The 27,207-nt window shown below is 34.7% G+C and overlaps 1 protein-coding gene across 3 annotated transcripts in view; it reads right to left on the reverse strand.

Moving 5' to 3' along the window:
* EXOC6B (exocyst complex component 6B) overlaps positions 1-27,207 on the reverse strand; it is a 506,048-nt gene that overhangs the window by 280,189 nt on the left and 198,652 nt on the right. For all 3 annotated transcript variants that reach the window (XM_054728545.1, XM_008147458.3, XM_054728546.1), the window contains one exon: positions 14,501-14,569. In XM_054728545.1, the coding sequence (XP_054584520.1) occupies positions 14,501-14,569 (69 nt within the window). The remainder of the gene's footprint in view (positions 1-14,500; positions 14,570-27,207) is intronic.

Genomic DNA, 27,207 nt, shown 5'->3' on the forward strand with positions numbered 1-27,207 from the left:
GCTGCTTGAGCTTCAGGAGCTGCTGCATGTGCATGGGCTGGGCCACCACAGTCTGTCCTGCAAACACCATCGAGTGGGTGAGTGAAGCACAGAGGCAGTCTTACCCTGAGTTCCCTGCACTTCCCTGAGTCACTGAGTTGTTCAGACTGACTGCCTTCTACAGAGAACGGCACCAGGATTGGGCCTAAGCCTGCAGTTGGACAGCCCTCTCACAGTCCGGGACCCCTCAGGGGATGTAGCAGTGTGCCAAGCAGCAGGTGGCCAGGGAGAAGCCTGAAGCCGCGCCACTCGTGCTCATCATGGCCTGCTGCACCTGCTGCCGCCGCTCGGTAGTGCTGCCGGGGAGTCGGGAGAGGCTCCTGCCGTGGCAGCTGTGCTGGCCAGCCTTGAGCCCGGCTTCTGGCTGAGTGGCGCTCCCCCTGTGGGAGCGCACTGACCACCAGGAGGCAGCTCCTACGTTAAGCATCTGCCCCCTGGTGGTCAGTGTGCATCATAGTGACCGGTTGTTCTGGTCATTCCACCATAACGGTCATTTAGGCTTTTATTATATAGATTAGGATGCAATATAATATACTGAGTAACCATACTTGTAAGTGCTTACAATAGGACTTCACACCTAGCACAATAAATTTAGCCACTTTAATCATGATGACAATGGATAGAGGAAAAAACACAAGACAGAATGTATAACTGGTTTTTAATTCTAATTCCACTATTTACCACTTAGGTGACTTAAATGAGTAATTTAACTGTCCTAGACCAAGAATAGTTTTCTGTGAAAAGAGATTGCTAAAAGAAAGAATATACAAAAGCCCTGCTCCCCCTACTATTTTATGATTCTTAATCTCTAGATTAAGATTTTTATAATGGTAACATTAAATTGGGATGGGTTGTGGGAGGAAAGGCACAGGTTTTCTTGTATTATTTATTATATCTGTATAATTATGTCTGCACATATATTAGTCTAGTTCTTAGTCCCTTATTCCTTCCCCCTTGCATTCTTAAAAAGTTCTTTTTATAAGAGAAAACTTTGGAGACTGGGGCAGGGGAACAGAATATGTACAAGTTGAAAGGAGAAATCTTTCTTTAAGATTTGGTTTGCTTCAGATACTATGCCAGGTGTTTTTACATATATTCTTTAATTTCATTCTCACAAAAACACTATGAGAATGAAATTATTTGAATTTTTTAAATATGGAAATAAAGCCCTAGCCAGTGTGGCTCATTTGGTTGTAGCATCATCCCCTACACCAAAAGGTTGTGGGTTTGATTCTTGGTCACTGATGGGCACACATGTTTGGGTTTTAGGCTCAATCCCCGGGAGTTGGAGGGTGCAGGAGGTAGCTGATAAATGATTCTACTTCATCATTGATGTTTCTATCTATCTCTCTCCCTCTCCCTTTCTCTCTGAAATCAATAAAATATGTATATTTTTAAGAAAAACATTGAAACAAGACAATAAGACGGATTCTACCTATGCTCCGAGAAAATCTGAGATGTGGACAGACTAAAAGTCTAAGTTTCTACTCCAGTGTTAAGGTTCTAAATTACCTCACCTCCACACTGTGGTCTGTGTTATAGGACTCTGAGAAAATATAGAATCCACTACAGTCGCAAGCTCAGCTTTTCCATCCCCCACAATTTAAAATAAATCAGTTCTAGTCATAGGTTAAAAACAAACTCTTCATTACACCTGCTACAACCATGGATAAACATGAGCTCCAGTTATAGCATTTGCTTCTGGTTAGATCATTTTGGTAGATGCAACTTACGTAACTGTGTGAATGACCAAATTTCCCCTATAAAACAAAAGGAAATTCCTCCCCTACTTGTCCTCTAGTTTAGATCATGAGGCTCTGGTTACAGTTATTTATACTCCTCCTCATAATGTCCAAAACTATTGGGACAATGTATTAAACTAAGTTTTCAGTATAGAAGGCATTTTAAGGAAGTAAAAAAAAATTAAAATTTTTTAAATTTAAAAACTGAAAACAAACAAAAACCTGGCAATCACAACCAAAATAGAAAGGAAAAGGAAGAAAAAGATGTAAGTGATCTGAGTGACTATATGAGATGAGGGAGAGAAGATTATAAATGCCAAATCCAGAGATCTCAGTAATGGGAGAAATTTGGCATAATTAATACAAAGAAACTTTAAAAGGGAAAAACAAAATATAAAGTATGTTTCAGGAAAGAAAACTGCCTGTCCAGGACATCATTATGAGAGATGGGGGTCTGTCCATCTGGAGTACAGACCATGCGCAGGCAGGAGGAAAAGAGCAAGAGGTGGAGGTAAGAGTTAAAGCCAAGGGTAGAATATGGAAGACGGTATAAGCCAAGTTAAGAAATTTACTTTATTCTGAGAACAATGAGAAATTAAAATAGTTAGAGCACAATTTTGATATAATTTAAATTGTGTTTAGGAGGATTACTGGGTGTTATATGGAAAATGAATTATTTTTTATTCATTTTACCACAGCTTAATAAATAGTTATACTATTGTGGTATCTAAAGCTGTTTAAGTGAGATATTATTGTTAAAAAAGGAAAAAAAGCAAACACACTTGAGAAGTTCAATGTTTCCAAAGTAAGCATTTTGAAAAACAAATGCAAACATGTCTAGGAAAAAAAATTTAATCATTTTTCCCCTTGTTTTGTTCAAAGCCAATTGATATTGTATGCCCATGGGTAATAAGGTCACCAGGTTAAAAGAGCCATATGACAATCATAAAAAGTTAGATTACAGCTACTACAAACCAGGGCCCATTAGCCCATACTACAGGAAAGTTATCACTATAAATGGCTTTTCCTGTGTCCTTATCAATGCAGTGCACAAAGTATCTCACCCTCAGCTTTTCTCTATGATCTATGTAGTGTTTACGCCTATCTAACCTCACCAGGCACTGGTGGGTCAGTGAAACTAGAGGCCGTGAGATATGGCAGGAGAGTGATGGAACAATCTGTTAAGTGTCAGAGATGAACTAGGAGTCACCAAAACTTTCCACATTAAAAAATAAAAAACCTCTCAAGAAAATACTTAACATACATTCTATGGCTCAGAACTACTCAAGATCACTATGGAAACAAGCCAGAAAGCTTCCAGCTCTGTTCTTACAGTATAAGCTGGCTTCTCTACAGTGCAACTTGCATTTGTCTGAGATAGTGGGGCCAAACAGATGAATATTATGAGAGGGCGGGAAAGTCCATTTAAAATGAAAAATTAAAAAGTTCTAAAGATGATCAAGAGGAATAGTGTCTAAATATCAGCACCTGAAATATTAGTCACATAAAGTTCTTAAAAAATAAATTCCAAGTACATGAATATCAGAATTCCTTCCTAACATGCCATTCCAAAGTATTTGAAAATGCTACATACTCATTTCAAATTACTGTTCTCAGAAAGGCTTTTCCACTAAAAGTTCAATGTTCTTTTCTTATTTCCCAAAGAAAATGTATATATTTCAAATAAAAATGATGGATTTCTTTTTTTTAAGAAACCAGGCCTTTTCAGAGTCCCTTACAAAGCAGCTTTTCTTTAGATACATTAAATTATAAACTTTCTTTAAATATATTTTTATTGATTTTTAGGAAGAAAGGAAGGGAGAGAGAGAGGAATACGGATGAGAGAGAAACATTGATAGGCTGCCTCCTGCACACCCCCTACTGGGGATCGAGCCTGAAGCCCGGGGCTGTGCCTTGAAGGGCAATCGAACCAACCACTTCTTGGTGCATGGATAGACATTCAACCACTGAGCCACAATGGCTGGGCAATTATAAACTTTTTTAATGCAGAAAGTCTCCTGACCATCTTTACATCTTTCACTGTAAATAAATGAAATTTATCATGGTTACAATTTAAAATGGTTATTTTTTGCAGATCTTCTCTGAATATACTTGAATATACCAATATGAACTATAAAAAACCCAAAACAGCAACAAAGTACAGAGTTTCAATGACATTTAAAACAGGAGCCTCTTTTTTAACAGATTAACTGATGAGACTGGTGTTCTCCAGAAACATATCTTTACAGACAACTTGAAGCAAATCTGGATCATTAAGCTCTATGCCTCTGGTTTCCAATTTCGTGTGACCAGCAAAATAAGGTGATGTTTCCCTCTCTCTTTCTCTGTAAGACCATCTTTGAAAATGCCCAAGAAGAACCCCCCCCCCACACACACACACACACACAACACACACACACACAAAGAAAAACACCTTGCTCACAAACTAGGCACCCAGAATCTTGCACATAGGTCTCATTCTCATTTGTCTTAATTTCTACCATAGGAGTAGTAAATGACTGCTTATATTTAACACCCAGATGGAATATTTAAATGTTCACTCAAGTGTCTTGGTAAAATATTGAAAGAGTTTAAATAAAGGATTTTTACTATAATTATATAAAATAAATACAAGTCAACAGTCTCAACATTTATAATGGAATCAAAGTAGTTCTAAAAAAACTAGGCTATGGTAATGTACAATCAATTTTAATGAAAACTAAAAAAAAAAAAAACAATCAGAGCTCTATTTACCTATTAGAATTCACTATCAGATCAATGGCCAGTGAGAAGCACTGACAAAAAACTATGTGAAGTTGATGTGTAAATTTTTTTCACTTGCCAACCTCCATGTAGCAGAAATGTTTTGCTATTTTTTTTAAATTGGGGTCTCATTTTTTAAAATCAATAAAATCTGACCATTAAAACTACATTTAATCCTTCAGATTTACTTTAAGTCTGTGTTCCAATTTTTGCTGCTAAATTTACTAGACTATTAAACAACAACAGTGCCTTTTGATAAAAGTTCAGGAATAAGAACCCTAAAACTCTTACCTCTGGTGCCAACAAAATTATTTCACAGCATGATTCAGTGTGAGGCCATTCTCTACCAAGTAAGGTGTTTTCTTCATATTTAACCTATAAGTCACTTACTTAATGTAGTCAAATTTGTGAACAAAGTATTATATATAATCCAAGATAATATTATTATAAATACATATGTAAACAACAACCCTTCAACTACCATTATACAATGGGATCTTTTAGTCTAGCCTTGAGAATGCCAAAACTATTCACTTTCCTTTCATTGAAAACTCCAGTAGTCTTAGATCTTTCAAGTATTTATTTCCCAAGTGTTTTACTAAAATAGCCAATTGCTACCAAAGTTCTCTAAGCAGTTTCACTAATTCCCTGAACACCTCAGAAAACACGTCACTTAGAACTGCTTATATCTGTCCCTTTTTCCACTCACCACATCCTTTCCTTGCTATTATCTATAGCTACATGACCATGAATTTGTAGTCTCCTGCAGCTGTCAGTGCAGACCATGTGAGCAGAAACCTTCAGATTAGAAAGGGAGAATACGTTCCAGGAAGCTTCCTGCCCACGCCACCTCACCCCATCCCTGCTCCAGCAATGATCATGAAGGATTGTAAAGAGTTTGTGGGTAAGTTCTAACTGTGCTGCTGATTCACCTCTCCTAAATATAGCCAAGGAGAAAGAGATATTATTAAAAGTAAGAGATATTATTAAAAGTAAAATATTCTAAAACAACACAATTACTTATGTTCAAGAAGATAAATTACTGACTAGAGTTCTCATAATTATTCCTACATCTCTGCTCTGATTCTAAGTAGAAGAATTCAGGGGACAAAACTATTAGTTTAGGTGATAAGGCTAATTTATTCTTAACAGAAAAGCAGGTGACCAGCTTGCCATGGATAATGGCTGCTCAGGGAATAAGGATTTATGATACAGAAATAAGGCCAATTTGAAATATGCTTTTAAATTTAGATTTTGGCAAGGCTTCAAAACCTAAGAAAAAGGCAACGCGGTAGGGAGTCCTTAGGAGACATAAAAGGGGATACTCAAATGGAACTGGGTAAGCTTTTCTGAGGCACAGGTCTATAATCAGTAGATACCTAAAACATAACTCACCTTGCAGTTCCCTTTAGATGAGGGATTCTTTCTAGGTCTAAGATGAATAAGACTCAGAAATTGGGGAAGCCTCTGAAATTCTAAGCAAAATTCTACATGCATGTGCCTATGTGCATTTTGTCTGGGGGAAAGGTTCACAGCTTTCATCAAACTCTCAGAGGCCTTTTGCCCAAGGAAGTTAAAATTATACTGAACTTGCTAGAACCTTTGTAATAATGAATTCAATACATTCTGCATTTCCTTATATCTTGGGCTGGTTTACAGTCTTCTTTAGTGATCGAAGGGAATTAGATACAACTGAGATTCGCATAGTTCATGTAATACTGAGAGGCTGCTGCTTATTAAAAAAAATTCATGTGTTGCTATAATTTCTATCCCTAAATCCATTATGTCAGAAATCTTTAAAGTAAACTTTTTATTATAGTATAACACACATGCAGAAAAATACAGAGGTCAAAGGTGTACATGTATCAACATTTTTAATATGAGATTTTTAAAAAATTGTTAATACACAGATGATGTAGATAACCAAGACTAGAATAAGATCATAAACAAGACCCACAGGCTGGGGGTAGGGTTATATTTACAGGTTTGATCCCCAGTCTGTTAATGACACCTAAGTTCTTCTTAAATATGAATACATATGAATACAGATATACACATATATACACACACATACACACATATATATATATCCACACATACCCTTTCAGTGATAGAAGGGTGAGTGAGCAGCAAATTTGGAGAAGAGTCAGAAAGATGCTGCTTAAAAGAACATACAAATCTTTCCTAAAATGAGCTGGTTTCAAGGCTTGGAGCCCATCAACATGACAGACCTCACTGAGTTGATAGAATTTTCAAAAAAATCTGCCAGACAGACTGGTTTCTTATCTTCATTAGACAGATAGTCCACCCATATTTTAAACTACTACTTCACCATGTACAAGAATCTTAGATTATTATTATTATTTATCACTTCCATTCCAGAAAACATTTTAGCTTATTTTATCCCTTCTTAAAAATATTTTCTTTAATAACTATAAAATGTTTTATATCCTGCCCCTTACCTGCTCATCTCTAAACTGTATGTGAAGAGTTAAACAGTAAAAGCTGTTTAAAATAATTCTATAAAATATATCTACCTTTGCCTTGCACACTTCCATTGCATTACTACATCAAGGACCAAGTCTCAATTAACCACTATCTGACCCTTGTTCACTTTCTTCCCTCCCCTCCTCCTGCCAAAGTTTGCCCTTCCTGCCAAAGTTCAGCACTTCCTAGAAAAGTCTCACTGCCTGTTTGATATTGTACTTCACTTTAGTCACCAAAGGAAGAATTTACAGGTGCTTGGCCCCATCTATAAGACCATGACCGAAGTCTGACCTCCTGTTACAATACGTGAACTCCTGCCCTACTGATAAGGCTGGCAGATATAAGTAGGATTTTTCAAATAATCCTTTGGGAATTTATAAGCAGCACAGCCATAAAAGGGGGGTGAATGGAAGGTCGGTTTCACTAAAAATAATAAATATTGCCATGTTTATTCAAAGTGTGCCTTGTTATCCTCCAGGCCAAAAGTTCAGATAAACACTATTGTAAATGACAAAATATTAGAACTTTTTGTTACTTCTGTTATGATCCTTCCGTTGGACACCAATAGAACTGTTTTCCCTCGTCTGAGTCCCAGCCCTGATATTGTATAACACTGCCTGAGACTAAAATGCTGGATTCATTTGCGGGTCAAAGGAGGGCAGGTATCTTTCAAAATCAAAAACAAGCATTTATTGAGTACTGAGTGCTAAGTGCAAGGGCTAAAAAAGATGAATAAAACATGGTACCTGCCCTAAACGAGCTTATACTCTATTGAGGGAAAAGGGTACATATTTAGAATAATATAATATAGTATAATATATATAATATAATATAATATAATATAATATAATATACACTAATAGAAACATGGACTGGGTCCTATAATAGTGCAAAGGGGATGAGGATCCACCGTGGTCAACCTGATATGTCAGGAAAATTTGCTGGAGGGCACAAGTATGAAATAAATATGAATCAGTAAGTTAAAAAGAAATGAGAATAGTAATTCAGGCAGTAGGACTAGCATGAGGAATGGATGAGCAGGTATCATTAAAGCTAGGTGGTAAGCAGCAGAAATATGACAGGACATGGAAAACCTTCTAAACTACACATGCTATATTATCTTCCATAATTCTATATTTTATTCCACAGACGACCACTTAGAGAATTTAAATCAGTAACATATATGTCAAATTTGCATGACAGATTACTATCACAACAGGGTGAAATAAGTTAGTGGTTTATGCTGCAAGGTAGAGAGAACAGTTAGTTTCAATAATCCCTGTAAGAATCTGAACTAGGGCAACCATTTTAAGATGGGGAGGATGAAATGAAGTGAAAATTTTGAGATCAAGGTAACATTTGTAAGATTGGGACTTCTGAATATGGTATGAGAAGAAGGAAGAGTCTAGGTTTCTGCATGGTAACTAGGTAGATGATGCTGTTATTATCTGGGCTCACTGTAAATTCAGAAGTGAATTTTAAGGTGGTGGTGGGAACAGTGAGTTCATTTAGAAACACAGAGCTTGTGCTGCCTATGGACTATCCAAAAGGTACGGTTCCGTACACTATATACTAAAAAGTGCAAAGCTCAAGGAAAAGCTGAGAAATACATATACAGGTTTGAAAGTCATTAGCACATTAAACCATGAAAACAGGTACTATCATTCAAGAAAGGAAGGAGAGAAAGAAGTGGAAACACTGAAGGACACAAAGAAGTAAAGCCCACAAGAACCAAAACAGGTGACAATTCTCAAAAAGGCTGGTAGAAGAGAAGGGAACATATTGAGACGAAAGACAAAGGGATTAAGAATTTTAAGGAGGACACTACCTACAAAGTCAAAAGTAGTGAAAAGATCCAGTAAGATATAGACTGAGGGTGATGATATGAACAGAACATAAATATACTGAGTTGATGAGAAAACGAAGAATGAAGAAGTAAAGAGAAGTATTGGGATGGAAAGGAATGAGAGGAATAAGGTTTATTTTCTACTCAGTCCTAATTTCTTTACTCCCAAATCTAATGTCTATCTTAATTAGATTACAATATACGAAGATATGTGTTACAAATATTTATATTAAATAATCCACTTTTAAATAGCTTTGCCAATATTATGAGGACCTATCCTTCACCATACAAAATACAAATTACTCCTTTAAGAATTAGGAAACAAATACAGAGAAGTGACAAATTACAGACTCCAAAAAGCTTTGAAAAGAGTCATCCCTAGATGTTATACATGGTCTGGCCCTTGCTTTAGCAAAGGAGATATTTGAGTTCTTAAAGTCCCTATAAATCTGGAACAGCAATGTTTAAAAGATAACAATGCATTCCAGAAAAATATAGAGCTGAAGTCTTACCTGTTTAGTCTTCACAGGTTAGGACTATATAGTCTTTGTATACTTAAGAATGTAAAGATTTTAAATAATTGATCAACTTTTTATGTTGATGGTAGAGATTAGAACCGCTATCTACATGTCTATACTTCGCCAAATCTTTTTAAAATACTAATTATGTGTCTAATAATCAGCATCAGAAATACATAACTTTTGCTAGCTCAACTGTCCTCTATTAAATGCTAATTATGTGCCACAGACTGGGCCAGGCACTGTTCACACAATACCTATAACTGCACTAAGCAGGTAATTATTATCTCATTCCCCGTGTGAAAAGCTAAGGTTTAAGTGACTTGCCTAACACCAGACGGCTAATAAGTGTGCAAATAAATTACTTCAGTACTCTTATGAATCACTATTAGAGCTCTCACTTGAGGAAAATTTGTTAAAATTTCCATATCATAAAATCTGACAAAAACTAGCGTGCACACAGTGATGAGATATAGTCTGTCATATTATAGTCATTCAAAAAGTGTAACTTCCGCCATCATAGATTGTAATTTCCTTTTAAAGCAGAAGTTCTTGACTTATTCATTTATCCTTGCTTCTCCAAACCCATTTCATGCAGAAGAGAAAATAAGTAAGTGAATAATAAGGTCAGAGTTTGCATATGTTCAAACAAATGTACTGCATTCTTCAGCTACCACTTTTCTATTTATTCATTCATTAAGTACCTACCATATGTTAAGGACTGTTGTTTGTATTAAGAATATAACATTAAACTAAACAAACTATACATTTTCATAGACTTCACACTATTTGAGAGGAAAAAGCAATTAATTTTGCTATTATGAGGCCTAAAATAAACCTTGAAACTTGATATGAGTGAATATGGTTCTTATTCTAATAACATTTGGGTTAAATACAACAACTGTGAACTCCTATAACCATACATGCTAATGAAGAGACTAAACAAAATCATGGAAAATGGAATCAGGATGATAGGGAGGAAGAAGAGAGTTGTGTGGCAAAGAAAAAAATGCATATGACTGTACATGGGATTTCTACTCAACTTTCAAGGAATAGATAACTCCTATCTTATATAAATTTCATAAAATAGAAAAAAGGGAAGAATGTTCAACCATTTTAATGAGACTAGTATAACACTGACTTACAAACCATATAAGGACAATACCAAAAAAAGAAAGAAAAGCATAGGCCTGTGTTACTTAAAACTATACACACACACACACACACACACACACACACACACACAACAGAAAGAGAGAGTAAAAATAAATGAATAAACAAATAAGACAAATTCCACAGGATGTTAAAACAGCAGTAAAACATCCTCATCAAGGTGGATTTATCTAAAGAATACAAGGATGGTTTAAAATCAGAAAAATCTATCAATGAAATTCATCACATTTATAAACTAAAGGATAAAAACCACAGAATTGTATCAATATATCTAGAATACAAATTCAATAAAATGTGACATTCATTTATGTTTTTATTTTAAAAAATTCAGGAGTCTAGGAATAACTAGATGAATCTTTACCAAAAACCTACTGTAAACATCAGTTAAGAGAGAAACTACAGATATATTCTCTTTGAGATTAGAAATCAGACAAGGATGCACACTATCACCTTCCTAAACAACAAGGTAATAATGATCCTGGTGAATACAATAAGACAATAAAAAGAACAATGAGATATACAAACAGAAATAAAAGAAACAAAATCAGTATCTTCAGACGTTATGATCAACTATATAGAAAGCTATCATAAACTAAAAAACAAACTGTAATAAAAAAGTTGAGCCAAGTTGCCAGGTGTAAGGTTAACATACAAAAATCAAGCATTCTTCAATATCAGCAATAACTAATTAGAAAACAAAATAGAAAACAGTAACAAAAATTACAAGTATTTTACTATTACCCTAACAAAGAATGCCCAAACCTATTAACATAGAAAAAAGCTCAATTAAATAATTTTAAAAATCTTATTCTTTCATGAATGAGATGACTCAGCATTATAAAAGTATCAATTCTTCCCAAAATTTATCTATAAATTCAATCAATTCAAATCAAAATTCTAGAAGTACTTTTTTATTAACTCAAACTGATTCTAAAATATATATTTAAAAGTAGAGGTCAATAATTGTGGAAGCAATTTAAAAGAGAAGAAATGAGAAGGGACTTCTTTTACCTTTTATGTAGATATGTTAAAAAACCAAATGTAACAACTATAGAGCTAAAAAATAGATTCATATAAATATGCATATTTAGGTTATTGCAGAGGTGCTACCAGGAATCAGTGGAGATGTACAAATTATGTAGTAGATGAGATTGGTAAAACTGAATTCATCATATAGAAGAAAATTAAGTTCAATCTATACTTCATACTATATAAAATGATGAACCCAAGCTAGATCAAAATCGAAATGTGAATGGTAAAATGTTAAAGATAATGTAAGGGAATGCTCTATGACCTCAGAATATAAAGGGATTTAAAAAAAGAAAAGAAATACAAAACAAACTACATGAAAGGTTACAATTCATGGACTGATTATATCAAAATCAATAATTTCTTTTTCATGAAAAATAACATAGACATAGTGTAGCATATGGTGGCAAACTGGGGGAAAAAATCACAGTAACCTAAACTGTTAATATCTACCATATATAAGAAATTTCTGAAATTTCTCTTCCCAGCAAAAAGAGAAAACTAAAATAAGAAATTTTGAGAATATCTATCTAAGCGAAATAAGTCAGACAGAAAAGTTAAGAACCATATGATTTCACTAATCTGGGACATAAAACTGAAACAACAAATGAATAAACAAGAAAAACAAACAAAAACTCATAAACACAGATAACAGTATGGTGGTTACCAGAGGGAAGGGGGTTAGGGAGATAGTAAATGGTAAAAGGTATCAAATATATGGTGACCAAAGAAGATTTGACTTTGGGTGGTGGGCACACAATGCAACATACAGATGATGTATCATAGAATTGTACACTTGAACCTATATAATCTTATTAATCAATGTCATCTCAGATGTAATTTTAAAAAAATCACTGTGATACAGAAACAAAATTTAAAAAAACCTTTTCACTTACTTTATATATAACAGGCTAGCCATTTCAGAGGGAAAAAATTATATTTATTTTCTAGGTGTTTTACCAGAAAAAAATGCAATACGAAATTGAACAAAGGTTAAAGATAGTTTAGAGAAGACAAACTTTAAATGATTAGTAAGTCTAAAATGAGAAGCATAATGTTACTAGTAATCAGAGAAATGCAAATTATAACAAACAGCTGTCATTCAATACCCATTAGGTTAACAAAAATTAAAAATTAGTGAAATTAAGTATTTTACATATTTCTTATGACCCAGAAATTTCATTCTTAGGTAAAGAAAGCATAGAAACTTACACACTAGTCCATAAGGGTATACTATTTGTTACAGAAAAATGTTAGAGGCAAATTTAAGTGTTGATCATTAACATAATAGATAATTACAACAGCAAATACAAACCATCAGTTAACTATCAAGCAGAAGTGGGAGGCAATGAGTTAGATATACAGACAATAACAAGAATAGATATTAGGAATAGTGCTGAGTTAAAAAAAAAAAAAAAAAAAACAAGAAGTAAAACTCGATCCATAAGACAACACCATTTGAGTAAGTTAAAAACACCTATACATTTTTTAAAAATCACAATTTTCAAGGACACAATCATGACCATATATTAAACATATTAGAGTTAGTTAGGGATGGGAGACAAATGGGCTTGTGGATAAGAGAAGAATGGAAAAAACATGATAAAATAAAATACAAAAGGCAGCTTTGTATGAAGTGATGATAATGTTGTGTTGCTAACTAAGATATATATGATTTCTGTAATTCTCTGTACATGAGATTGAAAAAAAGTTGTCAACTTATTTTAAAAGCCTTGATACATCTCAATCTATATGTATCACGCTTCACCTTTATATAACAAGGAATGATAGATAGAGAAAAGGAGTGGAGAAGAAGAATAGATGGAGAGGGGAAGAGGGAGCTGGACAACAAGAACTAAAAGAAAGGAGAATAGAAGAGAGGACATTACCAGCTCTTTTCTCAAACTAATGGAGATCACCACCATCTACTGCAGGCCATAAGCCATAAAATCCACAGACCAGCCCTAGCTGGTTTGCTCAGTGGATAGAGCACTGGACTGTGGACTGAAGGGTCCCGAGTTCAATTCTGGTCAAGGGCGCATGCCCAGGTTGCAGGCTTGATCCCCAGTTGGGGGCATGCAGGAGGCAGCCGGTCAATGATTCTCTGTCATCATTGATGTTTCTAACTCTCTCTCCCTCTCCCTTCCTCTCTGAAATCAATAAAAATAAATATTTTTTTTAAAAAATCCACAGACCAGTCCCAAACTATCTGGAGTAATGGCCTCGTGAAAATATGTTAAATACACGAAGAAAGAAAATGAATAACAGACTGGACCGGGCAATAAGATACACTCAAACTTATTTTGCTTAGAATGATATTAAAAACAATCTGATAGAAGCTTCACTGAACTTTGCTATAAAAATTATCAATAATGGGCTTCTGTCATCAATTTGTCTTTCATGATACTTTAATTTTTTTGACTGACTTTGTATATATCTTGTATATATCTGTGTGTCTGCACATAGGTGTACAGATGGAGATAAATTCTAATTCATTTATTAGAATACCATTCACACCCATAAAATTTACCTCCTTTCCATATGCTTTGTATGACAAAAGGAAAAACTGTCATCAGGAATAAAATAGTTTTTCATATATGAATGTAATATGTAAATATAGGCTATTGTTATTTAAATAACTACATTATTAAATTAAGAACTGAAATCTGAATGTGTAACTATTTTTAGGTATAATCTACAAACACAGAAATTAATGTTACTAGCTAAGGCATATTACATGGCAACCATAAAAGGGTCAAGAAAAAAAGATTTTTTCCAATTAATACTCCTTAAATAATAGTTTTCTGTCCTTACTCTTAATAAACAGAAAAATATCAAAAATGAGAAAGCAGAGTTTGAATTCAATATGTATTTTTATTAGGCAAAGCCAGATAAAGACTCACCAGGACAGAATATATGTGTAGACATCGATAAACAGGAGAGAAATCCACCAAATCTTGGGTCCCAGGTACCTGCAAAACAATCAAGATTGTCACAAAATATTCAAACAAAGCTATTAATAGCAACTGCATTCATTTTTACTACTCACTGTAAGAAAAAAAATACAGAACTATGCTAGGAAGAAGAGGGGGAGATCATATAAAAAATACGATGAAGAATGGAAAAGCCAAACCTACAAGTAATATCAGCAAATGAGCAACACCTAGAGATTAAACCTATACTAGTACATCAAAAGAGAAAGTAAAACAGAAAACATCAGGTAAGAACTAGAGTATAGTCGCAGTGCTAAAACTGATTTGTTATGTGACCTGACAAAAGTAAATCACAATTTACTTTGGCCTTAATTTCCTCAACTGAAAAAGAAACTATCAGTTGACCCATAGGAATTTAGAAAGAATAAAAGGAGAGTATGAAAGTAAATATTAAGCAAAACAAAATAAAACATAAACGACAAAATAACCTAAGAAATATTTTTTTAAAGACCTAGCTGAAGTTTTTACTATAACACTGGTAATTGTATGATTCATCAGAATATAAGCACTTGTATGTTTATCAGTTCAAAATTTATTGACAATTTTGTTCATTTGCTTGCATCCATAAAAGCAGAGATTACATCTCCATGTTTAAGAATCTCATAGTGCTGTGTACTCTGTAAGCACTCAAACAAACTTCTATATGAATTCAAAGATTGCTAGTAAGGTGATCCAGATCCTACACCATGGCCCAAGCAGCATTACTGAGAAAAAAGTTTACAGACACATGGGCACATGTAGTTAAAGAAAAAGTAAGATTCAAAAGCACATCTTAACACAAAATGAAGCAACAAGTGACCACTGGGGCACTTTTCCTAGAAATGACCACACATTAAAGCATCTTTGATTGAAAAGTGGAGATCTGAAGATAATTTGTCTTTCTAGAAAACTAGACCCTACCAGTGAAAACTACAGCTAAGCAAAACACAATCTCAAAACAAAGAAAACTAGATTAACTTGATAAAATCAGATTTATAATAGTATTTAAACTATATAAAAATTAGACATGCATGAAAAAAAAAGAAAAGAAACATTAAAAAAAACTTGATCTGTATAGGAAATTATTTAGAATTAATGATTACAAAAGTAATTATTATAAATATCCTAGAGGCCCAATGCATGGAATTAGTGCAAGAGCAGGCATTCACAGCCGCGGCAGCTGCCTCAATCCCTCCCTTGCAGCCATGGCAGCTACCTCAATCCCGAGGCTGCAGCCCCGGCTTCGTCTGAAGGTCGTCTGGAAGGATGTCCAGGAGAACATCCGGTCTAATTAGCATATTGCGCTTTTATTATAATAGATTTACAAAAAGTTAAGATATTTCCTTACCTAATTTTGAATAAAAAATTCAATCACAACTTTGTTTGTATGCTCTTTGTGAAATTTATTCCTTTTGTTTTGCTTTACCTCAGACCTATAGTTTTATTCAAAAGGAAACTGCTTCAAGCATTCTTCAGACAGAGCCTTGGCCCTTTCACATGTCGGACCTATCCTTATAGAATAAATATCCACATTAGGAGACAGTTTCTCTATAAATCTGTGATGAATAAGCTATTGGGGCCCCTTACTAATGAGCTAATAAGGCTGGTTTACCTGGGACACACACACACACACACACACACACACACACACACACACACACACACAAAGAAGACAAAGGCCTTTCCTGTCATCTCCAGCAAATTTTTACAACCAAAACCATTTTCTGTGAGGCTATCTTGACATCATCACACTCAACTTCAAACTGCTTAAATGTCCTGACCTGGAAATATTGGCTTTGCTATTACTTAGCTCTGAAACCATAATCCAATTAAGACCTCCTATGCACATGACCGCCTACTTTGAAATCCAGACAAGAAAAGATCTCGACAAAAATTTAGACAAGAAAAGATGGAGCAACAAAATGGTGTTTCAGTTCACAAACTTTACCTCTATCTTCAAAATAGCCTACTATTTAGAAATCATTTTTTCTACATGCTTCCTTATGTGAGGAACCAAGCAGAGTGCAGGAGAAAGGTATGTAAAGCATGCACTGACTCATGTTGCTTTGAGCGAGATGTGTTTTCTCCACTTTCACTAATGAAAAAGAATCACATCTAGGGGAAGGCGAAGGGAAGAGAGCAACCTGCACTGTACGTGAAGGAATGCTACACGTTTGAAAGGATAAGAAATGAACTTTCAAAAAATCTAAATAAATGGGGGTGGAGAAGAGAACAAAAGGCAGTTTTTCTGACTCACATAAATAGGTCTGTTTTAAGGGCCACCTTTTGCTCCCCATTTAAAATGCTAAATCCCTGTCAAAGCTGTCTTCATTCTTCTTCCCCTCCTGTGCCCCTCCCTTCCCTCAAGTTGCAGGAATGACTCAAGTGGGTTTAGGTTTCAGCTGGGGCAGAGGGAGGGGTCCAAGGACACTTTCCTAAGCTAACAATGACTGTCTCTAATGGTTTCTGTCTCCTAACAAAAGCCATGACTCTGTTGTTATCAGCTTCATCTAATTTTTCCTTTCCAAAGTAAATAACACAGCTCTTGCATTTTACACACGTCCAAGTTTGACAAATCATTATTGACTGAGACTATAACTGATAAGAGATAACTTTGTGGTAGGACGTTGTCATTTCCTCTCATAAGGGCTTTCTTTCTGAGATACAGAAACATGATTAAAATAGTTAAACATTTCCTCTGCCTGGCAGTCAGGAACTCAAGACATTAAGATACTGGAGTCTGCATTTTCCTAGTTCAAATAGATCTAGGAAGATATCAACCGCAGCCACAAATAGTATATTCAAAATTATTCTGCTTTTTTAACTAATTCTTTTCCTTATGAATTCACACAAAATAATTTCAACACCAAGGACAGCAGCTAATTCCCTATATAGTTTCTGAATGGAGAGCATTAGTGGCTTCTATCAGCTCAAACCTCTTTATTTTCAGAGAAGCAAAAAATAAGATTTTAGATTCTGTAACTAAGAAATTGATGCCTCAGAGCACATTATAATATTATGTAAACTAAGATATTAAAGTAATATCCTAGTGGAAGACTTTAGGGGTGACTGAATTACAACATTCAGAGGTAGATATAAGGAAGGAAACCACTACATTCTACAATTACACAATCACGTAGCTTTTAGAGATCATGTATCACTAAGTACCAATGTATATGACTAATATTTATCATACAAATGACTTTTACATTTGTATGATAAATATGAATAGCTTCCATCAAGACAATAATTCTTAATTACTGTCTGTAAAATATTTGTTGTTAAATAGCCTTGTATCCTATCCATACATCAGCTATCAAACAAATGATGCCACTATACCAGTACAGATGACTAAAAAGAGTCTGTAGACAAAAGAAGCTATAAAGTAAGAAAGTAAATTTATAAAAAGGATTAATGAAAGGCACACTGAAAAAATAGTCTTATAAGCCTCTTCAGGCAATATATTTTGAGGAAGATATAAAAATCACAAGTAGAACCCTGGCCTGGTGGCTCAGTTGTTTGGAGTGTCATCCCATACACCAAGAAGGTTGTGGGTTTGATTCCCAGTCAGGGCACATACCTAGGTTGTGGGTTCAATCCCTGGTCAAGGGGGTGTATGGGAGGCAACCAACCCATATTTCTCTCTCTCTCTCTCTCTCTCTCTCTCTCTCTCTCTCCTCTCTCTCCCTTCCTCTCTCTCTAAAATCAATAAAAGCATATCCTTGGGTGAGGATTGAAAAAAAAATTCCGAGTAGAAATGGGCATACTGGAAAAGAAACATGAACGTTTAATTATGAAAATTCTTGCAAAATATCAGGCTCTAACTTTTATGGTGTTTTTCTTTTTTAATATATCTCAGTTCAGGTCCAAGCCTCTGAAAATTTAAAGGTTAATGGGTAAGTTCCTCTCATACAGAATAAAGAAAATGATTTAACTTATTAAAGAAAAAAAGGATATTTTGATTTTAAACTAAATAATAGCACTTACGTGTTAACAGATAAATCCATTTAATATTTTTAACACTCCCTTGCCCCCCCAAAAAGGAGCTATTTCTCCTATGTTAAAAGACTCACTAGTGAATGAGATAGGGGGAAAAGTCTCCACAGGTAACAACCTGATAAATCTACCTGCTTTATTACTGGGCAAGCATACCATTAGGAAAGAACAGACTACAAGAAAAGATTGCTTGCCGCCCTCCACTCAAGAGTAGAAGCCAATGTACTGAGAAATTTACCTCCGCTGCTGAGAAAGACAGTGCATGAAAACAGAAATGCATTAGTGCGCTCTAGCCCTGTTGTTCGCACAGCTGTCCCAGGAGACACACACAGGCCATTTATTTTTCTCTTATGAAATCGTTCAAAGTAGGTGGATCATCCAAAAAGAGTATGACAGAAGTTTGCAAGGAATTTAGACTGCTTCTCACTAATTACTTGAGTCATTCTCCTTCTTGAAAATACTTTTGATTACCACTTTACACAAAACAGTTGGGTGCACATTTCTGAGCATTAGTTGGATCTCAAGTCATTAAAATGTACCAGGCATCTTTCTGAAGGGAGAAAACAACAAATGATTAGCTGAAGGGGCATTGCCTTTGCATTCAGAGGATCAATTTCGACTGCCCATATTATGTCTGGAAGCCAGGAAATACCTGGCAAACATTTTTCACCAGTGTACTTTTCTGTCCTACTTTGCTTCCAAAACTTCAGAGAAAAGAAGGATAGAATTCATTTGGACATAAGCTTTCATAGAGCTGGACTGAACACCAACAACACACCCACAAACCAAAGGCCTGGGATTCTAAGTGACTACAAGTAACAAAATTATAAAGAATTTTCTAATACCCTGACCAGAGCCCTAGCCCAAAAGTACCAGATTTTGCTATAGAGCTTCTCATAAATTATTAGGATTCTTTCTGAGAAATCCCTACACCAATTACCACTTCATTTACTCAAGTGTTTGCACTAAGCAGAAGAGAATACGGAAAGAAAAAAAATCACCATTTCTCTTTACTGAGACACTGCAAAGTATTTTGTGATCAAAATCAAAAGATAATCCCTCAAGAATTATTTTCTTGAAGCTAAACACTGGGGGGGGGGGGGGGGTAGTGTGGAGAATTCAACTGGTTTTTATTTAACAACAGTCTAAGAAATTGTAAACTATTAGGTAAAAAAGATAATTCAGCAGTAAATATGGTATTAAGTATAAAAGTTCTGAGAGAAAGAAAAATTAAGGTAATCCAAATAATAAAAAATGTTATGATATTATAGATAAAGAACTAATATCTCTAATATATAAAGAACCCATTAAAATTGAAGGAATAAAATAAAATCAGTAGAAAATTAGGCAAAATACATGAGCAGAAAGTTTACAAAAAAAAGTAATAATAATACAAAATAGCCTTCAAACTTATGATACTAAATTTCACCCAGAGTAATAGGAAAAAATAATTAAAATTTTTAAAAATAAAAATATACAAAGATACCATTTTTCATCTATGCAACTGGCAAAAGTTCAAAACTTAACAAAGTTCTCTCTTTAAAGGAGCTGTCAGTAAATAAGCACCTCTTACATTGCTGCAGAGCGGAGACTTAGGAAATGGTACATCTATGAAGCAAAATTTGGCATTATCTAACAAAACCACACGTGCATTTACCCTCTGAATCAACAATCCTGCTTTATGGAACCTACCCTGAACATACACCTCTGACTAAATGTAAAACAATTCTCAGGTTATGGGACTTGTTTTGAAAAAACAACTTTTTAAGTTTTAGGTGTTTTACATACAGTACAATGCACCCTTTTTAGTGAACATTCAATTAGTTTTGACAGATTTGTATATTCCTATAATCATCATCACAATCTAGATTTTTAAAATTCCAACAGCTGCAAAAACTCCCTCATGCCCCTTTGTACTTAAATTGTTCCCTGACACCCAGCCCTTGGCAAACACTGACCCATTTTATACCCCTGGAGTTCTCCCTTTTTAGGAGTGTCATATAAATAGACTCAGATGGTACACAGCCTTTGAATCTGGTTTCTTTCATTTATCTACTGCATTTGAGGTCCAACACAGATGAGCCTGTGTTGTTTCATGTATCTATAGCTCTTTTCTTTTTATTTCAGAGTGATACTCCAGTTATGGATATACCACAGTTCATTTATTCCCTCACCCACTGAAGGACTTGGGTTGTTTCTACTTTCTAGCAATGTATGAATGAATAAAGTTCCTATAAACATTCAGGTATGGGTTTTTGTGTGAACATAATGGGTAAATACCTAGGAGTGAGATTGCTAGATCATATATATATATATATATATATGTATATATATATATACATACACATATATACACATACACACACACACACACATATATACATATGTGTGTGTATATACATATATATATGTATATATGATAAGTGTATGTTCAACTTTATAATATACTACTAACTGTTTTCCAAAGTGTCCACACTATTTAGCATTTTCAATGCAATATATAAGAATTCCTGTTGCTTTGCAATCTGCCAGTCCCTGGTATTGTCATATTATTTTTAGCTAATTCTAGAAGTTATGTAGTTGAAACACTATATTTTAATAGGGAAATATTGAAAATCATTAAACACCCACAAATAGGAGATTGGCTGAATGAACCATAAGTACATTCAATTAATAAAGTTCTATGTAGCAGTAAAAGTAAAATGAGAAAGATTTCTATGAACTGATGTGGATATATTTTCAGGATAAAAGAAAATACCTGAAAAACTCAAAATCATTTACATGCAGAGATATATGCATCCCTATGTTCACTGCAGCATTATTCACGGTGGCCAAGAGTTGGAAACAGCAAAGTGCCCTGCGATAGAGGACTGGATAAAGAAGACGTGGTGCATATACACAATGGAGTACTACACGGCCATAAGAAAAGATGAAACAGCATCATTTACAACAATATGGATGGACCTTGAGAACATTATGCAAAGTGAAATAAGTCAAACAGGAAAAGCTAAGAACTATATGATTTAACTCATATCTACACTAATAAAAGATAAAGATGCAAATTGACCGTACCTTCACGATGCCAATCAGCCAATCAGGAGTAAGCATGCAAATTAACCCAACAAATATGGTGGATTAATTTGCATACACCAAGCGGCCGGGGCGGGATTCTTGTGTCGTCGCCATGGCGACGACGCAGGTGTTCCGCACCGCCCCAGCCGCTCTGGGCCTCTGGGCAGCGTGGGAAGGCGGAAAGGCGGCTCTGGCAGAATGAAAGCGGTGCCATCAGCCAGGGGAAGGAAGGCCCATTCTTTTTTTTTTTTTAATTACTTTATTGATTAAGGTATCACATATTTGTCATCAACGCCCCCCCCATTCCCTTCCCAAACCCCCCCACACGCATGCCCCTCTCCCCCTGTTGTCCGTGATCACTGGTTAGGCTAATATGCAAGCACACAAGTCCTTTGGTTGATCTATCTCCCTTGTCCCCACCCTCCCCTACCTTCCCTCTGAGGTCTGACAGTCTGATCAATGCTGTTCTTGCTCTTCAGTCTATGTTGTTCATCTTTTCCCCTAGATGAGTGAGCTCATGTGATACTAGGAATACACTTATAGGAACTGAAAATGAGACAAGCAATAATGGTTATGCTGAAAGGCAAATGAATCAGTCTATAGTGAGTTTCTTTCTGGGTCAACAGTTCTTTTGAGTCCCGATTTCTATGTCCAACAGTTGTTTATATGTTGGGAAGGCCCATTCTTGCACGAATCTTCATGCATCAGGCCTCTAGTGTGGAATATAACACTGAGACTTATGAACACAAATAGCAGTGTGGTGGTTGCTGGGGGGTGAGAGGGGGGCGGTAGTAGGGAAAGAAAGAGGTCCTAATATGAGGTGACAGGAGAAGATTTGACTTTGGGTGGTGGGCACCTGGTCCTATATACAGATTTTGTAAATTAGTAATCCACACATGAAACCTAAATGTTCATGTTGACTAATGTCACCCCAATAAAATTTTTAAAAAAAGAAAATACAAAAAACATATATGTATTATGCTATTAATAGTCATGTTCTGTAAGGTGATAAACACACGCAAAGGATACTCATTACTTACAAAGGGTGGGTAGGAACAGGGTGGAAGGGACAAAGAGGAGAAAGGGATTTCACTGAATATATCTTCTTATATACTTTTGCCTTTTGAACCATGTTCATATTTTACATAGTCAAAAACAATAAAGATAAGGGAACTTTAATTATATATCAATTTAGTAACAATCACACAGAAGAAAAAAATAGTCAAGAAACATTTGAACAGAATACTCTGAACTATATAACATCACTGGGCCATATTGTAGGATAAAAAGAACTGAAAAAAAATCTCAAAATTAATAAATTTACTGCTTTTAGTAACATTAGCAAAGCAATTATGGATAGAACTATTTTGTGCTATGTGAATAGACAAATAAATAAATATATAGATCCTCTCGAAACCAGAATTCTTAGAGATACAAACCTAGAATAGGAAAAAATACTACCTATGATATCAGGTTGAAATTAGAAGCATCAGTTTTAACTCATGATTTATAAAACTGCCTATGTGTTGGTGTGGCATACATATTTCTTAGCTCTGTCCACAAAGGAACATTCCTAATGCCCACATCTCAGTTTCTAAATATCATTCTCCAGTAAAATGAAAAGAGCTCTTTGAAGAAATAGCTGATTCTGGGGCTGAGGCCAAACCTGGAGTGAACCAAGAGCATCATGAGCAAAAAAGGAATTGCTCAAAAATTGATGGAAGCTATTAGGGAAATGCAAATCAAAATTACAATGAGATACCACGTCACACCTGTTAGAATGGTTATTACCAACAAGACAAGTAATAACAAGTGTTGGAGAGGTTGTGGAGAAAAAGAAACCCTCATTCACTGCTGGTGGGAATGTAAACTGGTACAGCTACTATGGAAAACTGTATGGAGGTTCCTAAAAAAATTAAAAAATAGAGTTACCATATGACCCAGCAACCTCCCTTCTTGCATATCTGCTCAAAAAATTTGAAAACATTTATTTGCAAAGATATATGCACCCTTATGTTCATTGTAGCATTACTCATGATAGTCAAAACATGGAAACAACCTAAGTGTCCTTCAGTAGATGATTGGATATAGAGGATATGGTACATTTATACAATAAAATATTAATCAACCATAAGATAAAATACTGTCATTTGTAACAACATGGATGAATCTTGAAAATATGATGCTAAATGAAATGTCAGACACAAAAAGTCAAGAACCACATGAGTTTACTCATGTGTGGGACATGAAAAATGAAAGCAACAAATGAACAAGAAAAACAAAAACTAATAGACACAAACAACAGTATGGTGGTTACCGGAGGAAAAAAGGGATAGAGCAGTAGAAAATGAAAAAGGAGATCAAATATATGGTGACAAAAGGAGATTTGATTTTGAGTAGTAAACACACAATGCAATACACAGATGATGTACTATAGAATTGTACACTTGAAGCCTATATACTTTTATTAACTAACACCACCCAAAAATTTTTAATTTAAAAAATTGGTGGAGACATGTCAAAGGATAATGAATAAAACACACAATGGCCAAATTTGGAATAATTAGAGAATCAAACTGAAAGACAAAAATGGAATATAACACACTGTATATAAGATAAGAACCCATGTGTCAATACTAACACTAAAATATAGGAGGGAGATAAGAAAATTTTATTCTTTACAGAAAAATGCAACTAATTGTCAAAGAAATTATAAAAATAGAAAAATCACTACTTCATAATCACCATAGTAACACGCTTCAGAAAAGAATCACCAATGAATTCTAAGACCAATGAGTGAAAAATGGTTAGGGAACAGGATAATCACATACTCTAAAAGTATCACTCCACAGATCACTTATTAATTACAAAGAGTGAAAGGTACCTTTCTCACAGACACCCCTTAACCACTGCCTCCTGATGTGAAGCACTGAAAAAAACAAAACATTGCTTCTATAATATTCCTGCCAAAAATAAACTTAACCTAATCATGAGGATGTGCCAAACGTACCTTAAGAGAATAAACAGACATAAAAATTAAATAAAATGTGTGATACTTGTCTGGATATGGCAGCAGGAAAAATGAAAGAAAAAATCTGCTATAAAAGACATTATTGGAATAATGGGAGAAATTAGTATATGGGTTGTATATTAAGTGGTAAATTTTATGCATGTGGTCATTGTATTGTGGTTATGAAAGAGAATGTCATTCTCAGGAAACTACAGATGGCTGTATTGAGAATCAAATATGATGAAGTGTGACACTTGCAATGGCTTAGCTTTGCGTGGGTTAAGTGGATATATGTAATTTTTTTTTTACTCTTTCAAAATCAAATGTTTGAGAAAGAGAGAAAATGTCAAATTTTAGTAAGTGGAACATTTAAGTAAAGGGAATATGATGTTCGTCTTACCACTCTTGTAACTTTTCTGAAGATTTAAGACTCTTTAAAAGAAAAATAATTTTTTAAAGAAGGTAATATAGGATAGGTGAGAATAGACTAGTCAGGGAAAAGCAGAATTAGATGTTTTAGAAAAGGAGGGAGAAAAAAGGTAAACAGTGCCTACCTGGTATTATTAGCAATTTAGCACTAAGTGAAGGGGGTGTTTGAGTAAGTAATGAATATATAAAGGAAAAATTCTAGAAGATCTGAAAAGGCAGGTCGATGTTTGTAAAACATGAAAAATTTAAAAATCTTAAGTCAATATGAGCCATAATATAATTTTGCCAATGGACAGACCTAAAAGATCAACAAAAGGGATTAAGAAACCCAAAATATATCTCAAGCATGCCATACTGATTCCATTCAACTTTCTAAACTGTCTTTATTGACATTTAATGTATGGGTATCTACTTTTCATTTCACTGTATATCAGCTTTAACAGATCAGTTTTCATTAAGAATAGAAGTGAAAAACTCAAAGCCCACAGGGGTCAGTGGGCAATGGGAATAAGTGAAGTAGGCCAGCATTTTAAATTGCATTCTCTGAATAAATATACTATTATTTATTTTTACAAAAGACTATGTTATCATCATTGTTTTTCAAACATGTGGTCCAGTCTATCTTACATTTCAACATTTTTAAATAGAGTCAGTATAAATAATAATATATTTCCTTCAACAACAGCATAAATGTGACAATCAATGGCAATTGCCAATATGTAGATACAACATGGGTTGTGGCTTAGTGGAAAAACCCGATGCCTTGTAGCAACATTGCTACTCAGGGCAAGTCTATTACTACCATGCTTAGAAAGAGCCTAGGCTGGAAATACAGATTTTTATATGAATTCAATTGACTTTTAAAAGTTGGCAACTAATTTTTTTTTTAAAGTTAAGCACTATGCAAGCCAACAACCATTTTGTAAATTGTTTCTGGTCCATGGGCTGCCAATCAGCAACCTCTGATTTAAACTCTAAAGTTCTAGTGGCATCCTTAGTCACTTTAGTTTACTGAGAAATGATCCGCATTTTCTGTTACCTTCTTGTCAATAGAAAGTTTTGTAAAAAATGAATATTTGAATTATGGATCAAATATCCTAATAACTAGAATTCTTCCCAAGCAAGTTGACATAAATTAATTTTAGTACTTTTATAGGTGAGAAAAGAGATGCTTAGAGAGATGGCATAAAGTGCTCCAATAGCACAAAGCTGACAGAACTTAAACCTTCTAAGTACAAATCTTTCGTTCTTTCCAATCACCCTGTGTTACAGACTGAATTGTGTCAACCCCAAAATTCATATGTTGCAGCCCTAACATCCAATGTGACTACATTTGGAGATAGGGCCTTTGAAGGTTAAATGAAATCCTAAGATGGGGCCCTAATACAATAGGACTAGTGTCCTTAGAGAAAGAAGAAGTCACATCAGGAGGAGGCACAGAGAATAGCCAGTGAGGACACCACAAGATGGTAGCCATCTGCAAGCCAAGGAGAAACTAGCGCTGCTGGCACTTTGATCTGGGACTTCCAGCCTCCAGAACTGTGAGAAAACAAATTTCTGTTATTTAAGTCATACAATCTGTGCGTATTTTGTTATGGCAACCGTAGCAAACAAATGCATACTGTTACCTCAAAATAAGTACCTACAATAATCATTAAGACACCTCAAAAAGCTTTATATTACATGCCATTTGTATTTAAATTAGCAATTCCATCTGTTAATTCCATATTTCAGAAGAGGCACAAAAATATGGAGAGCTAAACCTGAGGTGGATCATTTGATCACATTGAGCTTTTGACCCTTACTATATAAAGAGTCATGTGAATAACATGCTGACCACTGCTCTCTACAAGTGTGTAAACAAATAAAGAGCTACAAACTAGAATAAATATGTGTCTTAGGTGTGTTACAATGCCATGTTCTAATAATGTGAAGCTCTGAAGGAGCCTAAAAACAAAGAAGAAATCATAGGCCCTGCTTTTTCAAACTATTTCTTACTCAATACTGCTTTACTAGTATTTCAGTTTGTTGTTTTTTTGTTTGTTTACAGAAGATGGTATTTATCAGTCCATACAAATATACATTATCAAAACCTGTATCAACTTTTTTATAGTTTATTCTCCAAAAACAG

This window comes from Eptesicus fuscus, chromosome 16, assembly GCF_027574615.1.
Source record: "Eptesicus fuscus isolate TK198812 chromosome 16, DD_ASM_mEF_20220401, whole genome shotgun sequence".
Taxonomy (NCBI): Eukaryota; Metazoa; Chordata; class Mammalia; order Chiroptera; family Vespertilionidae; genus Eptesicus; species Eptesicus fuscus.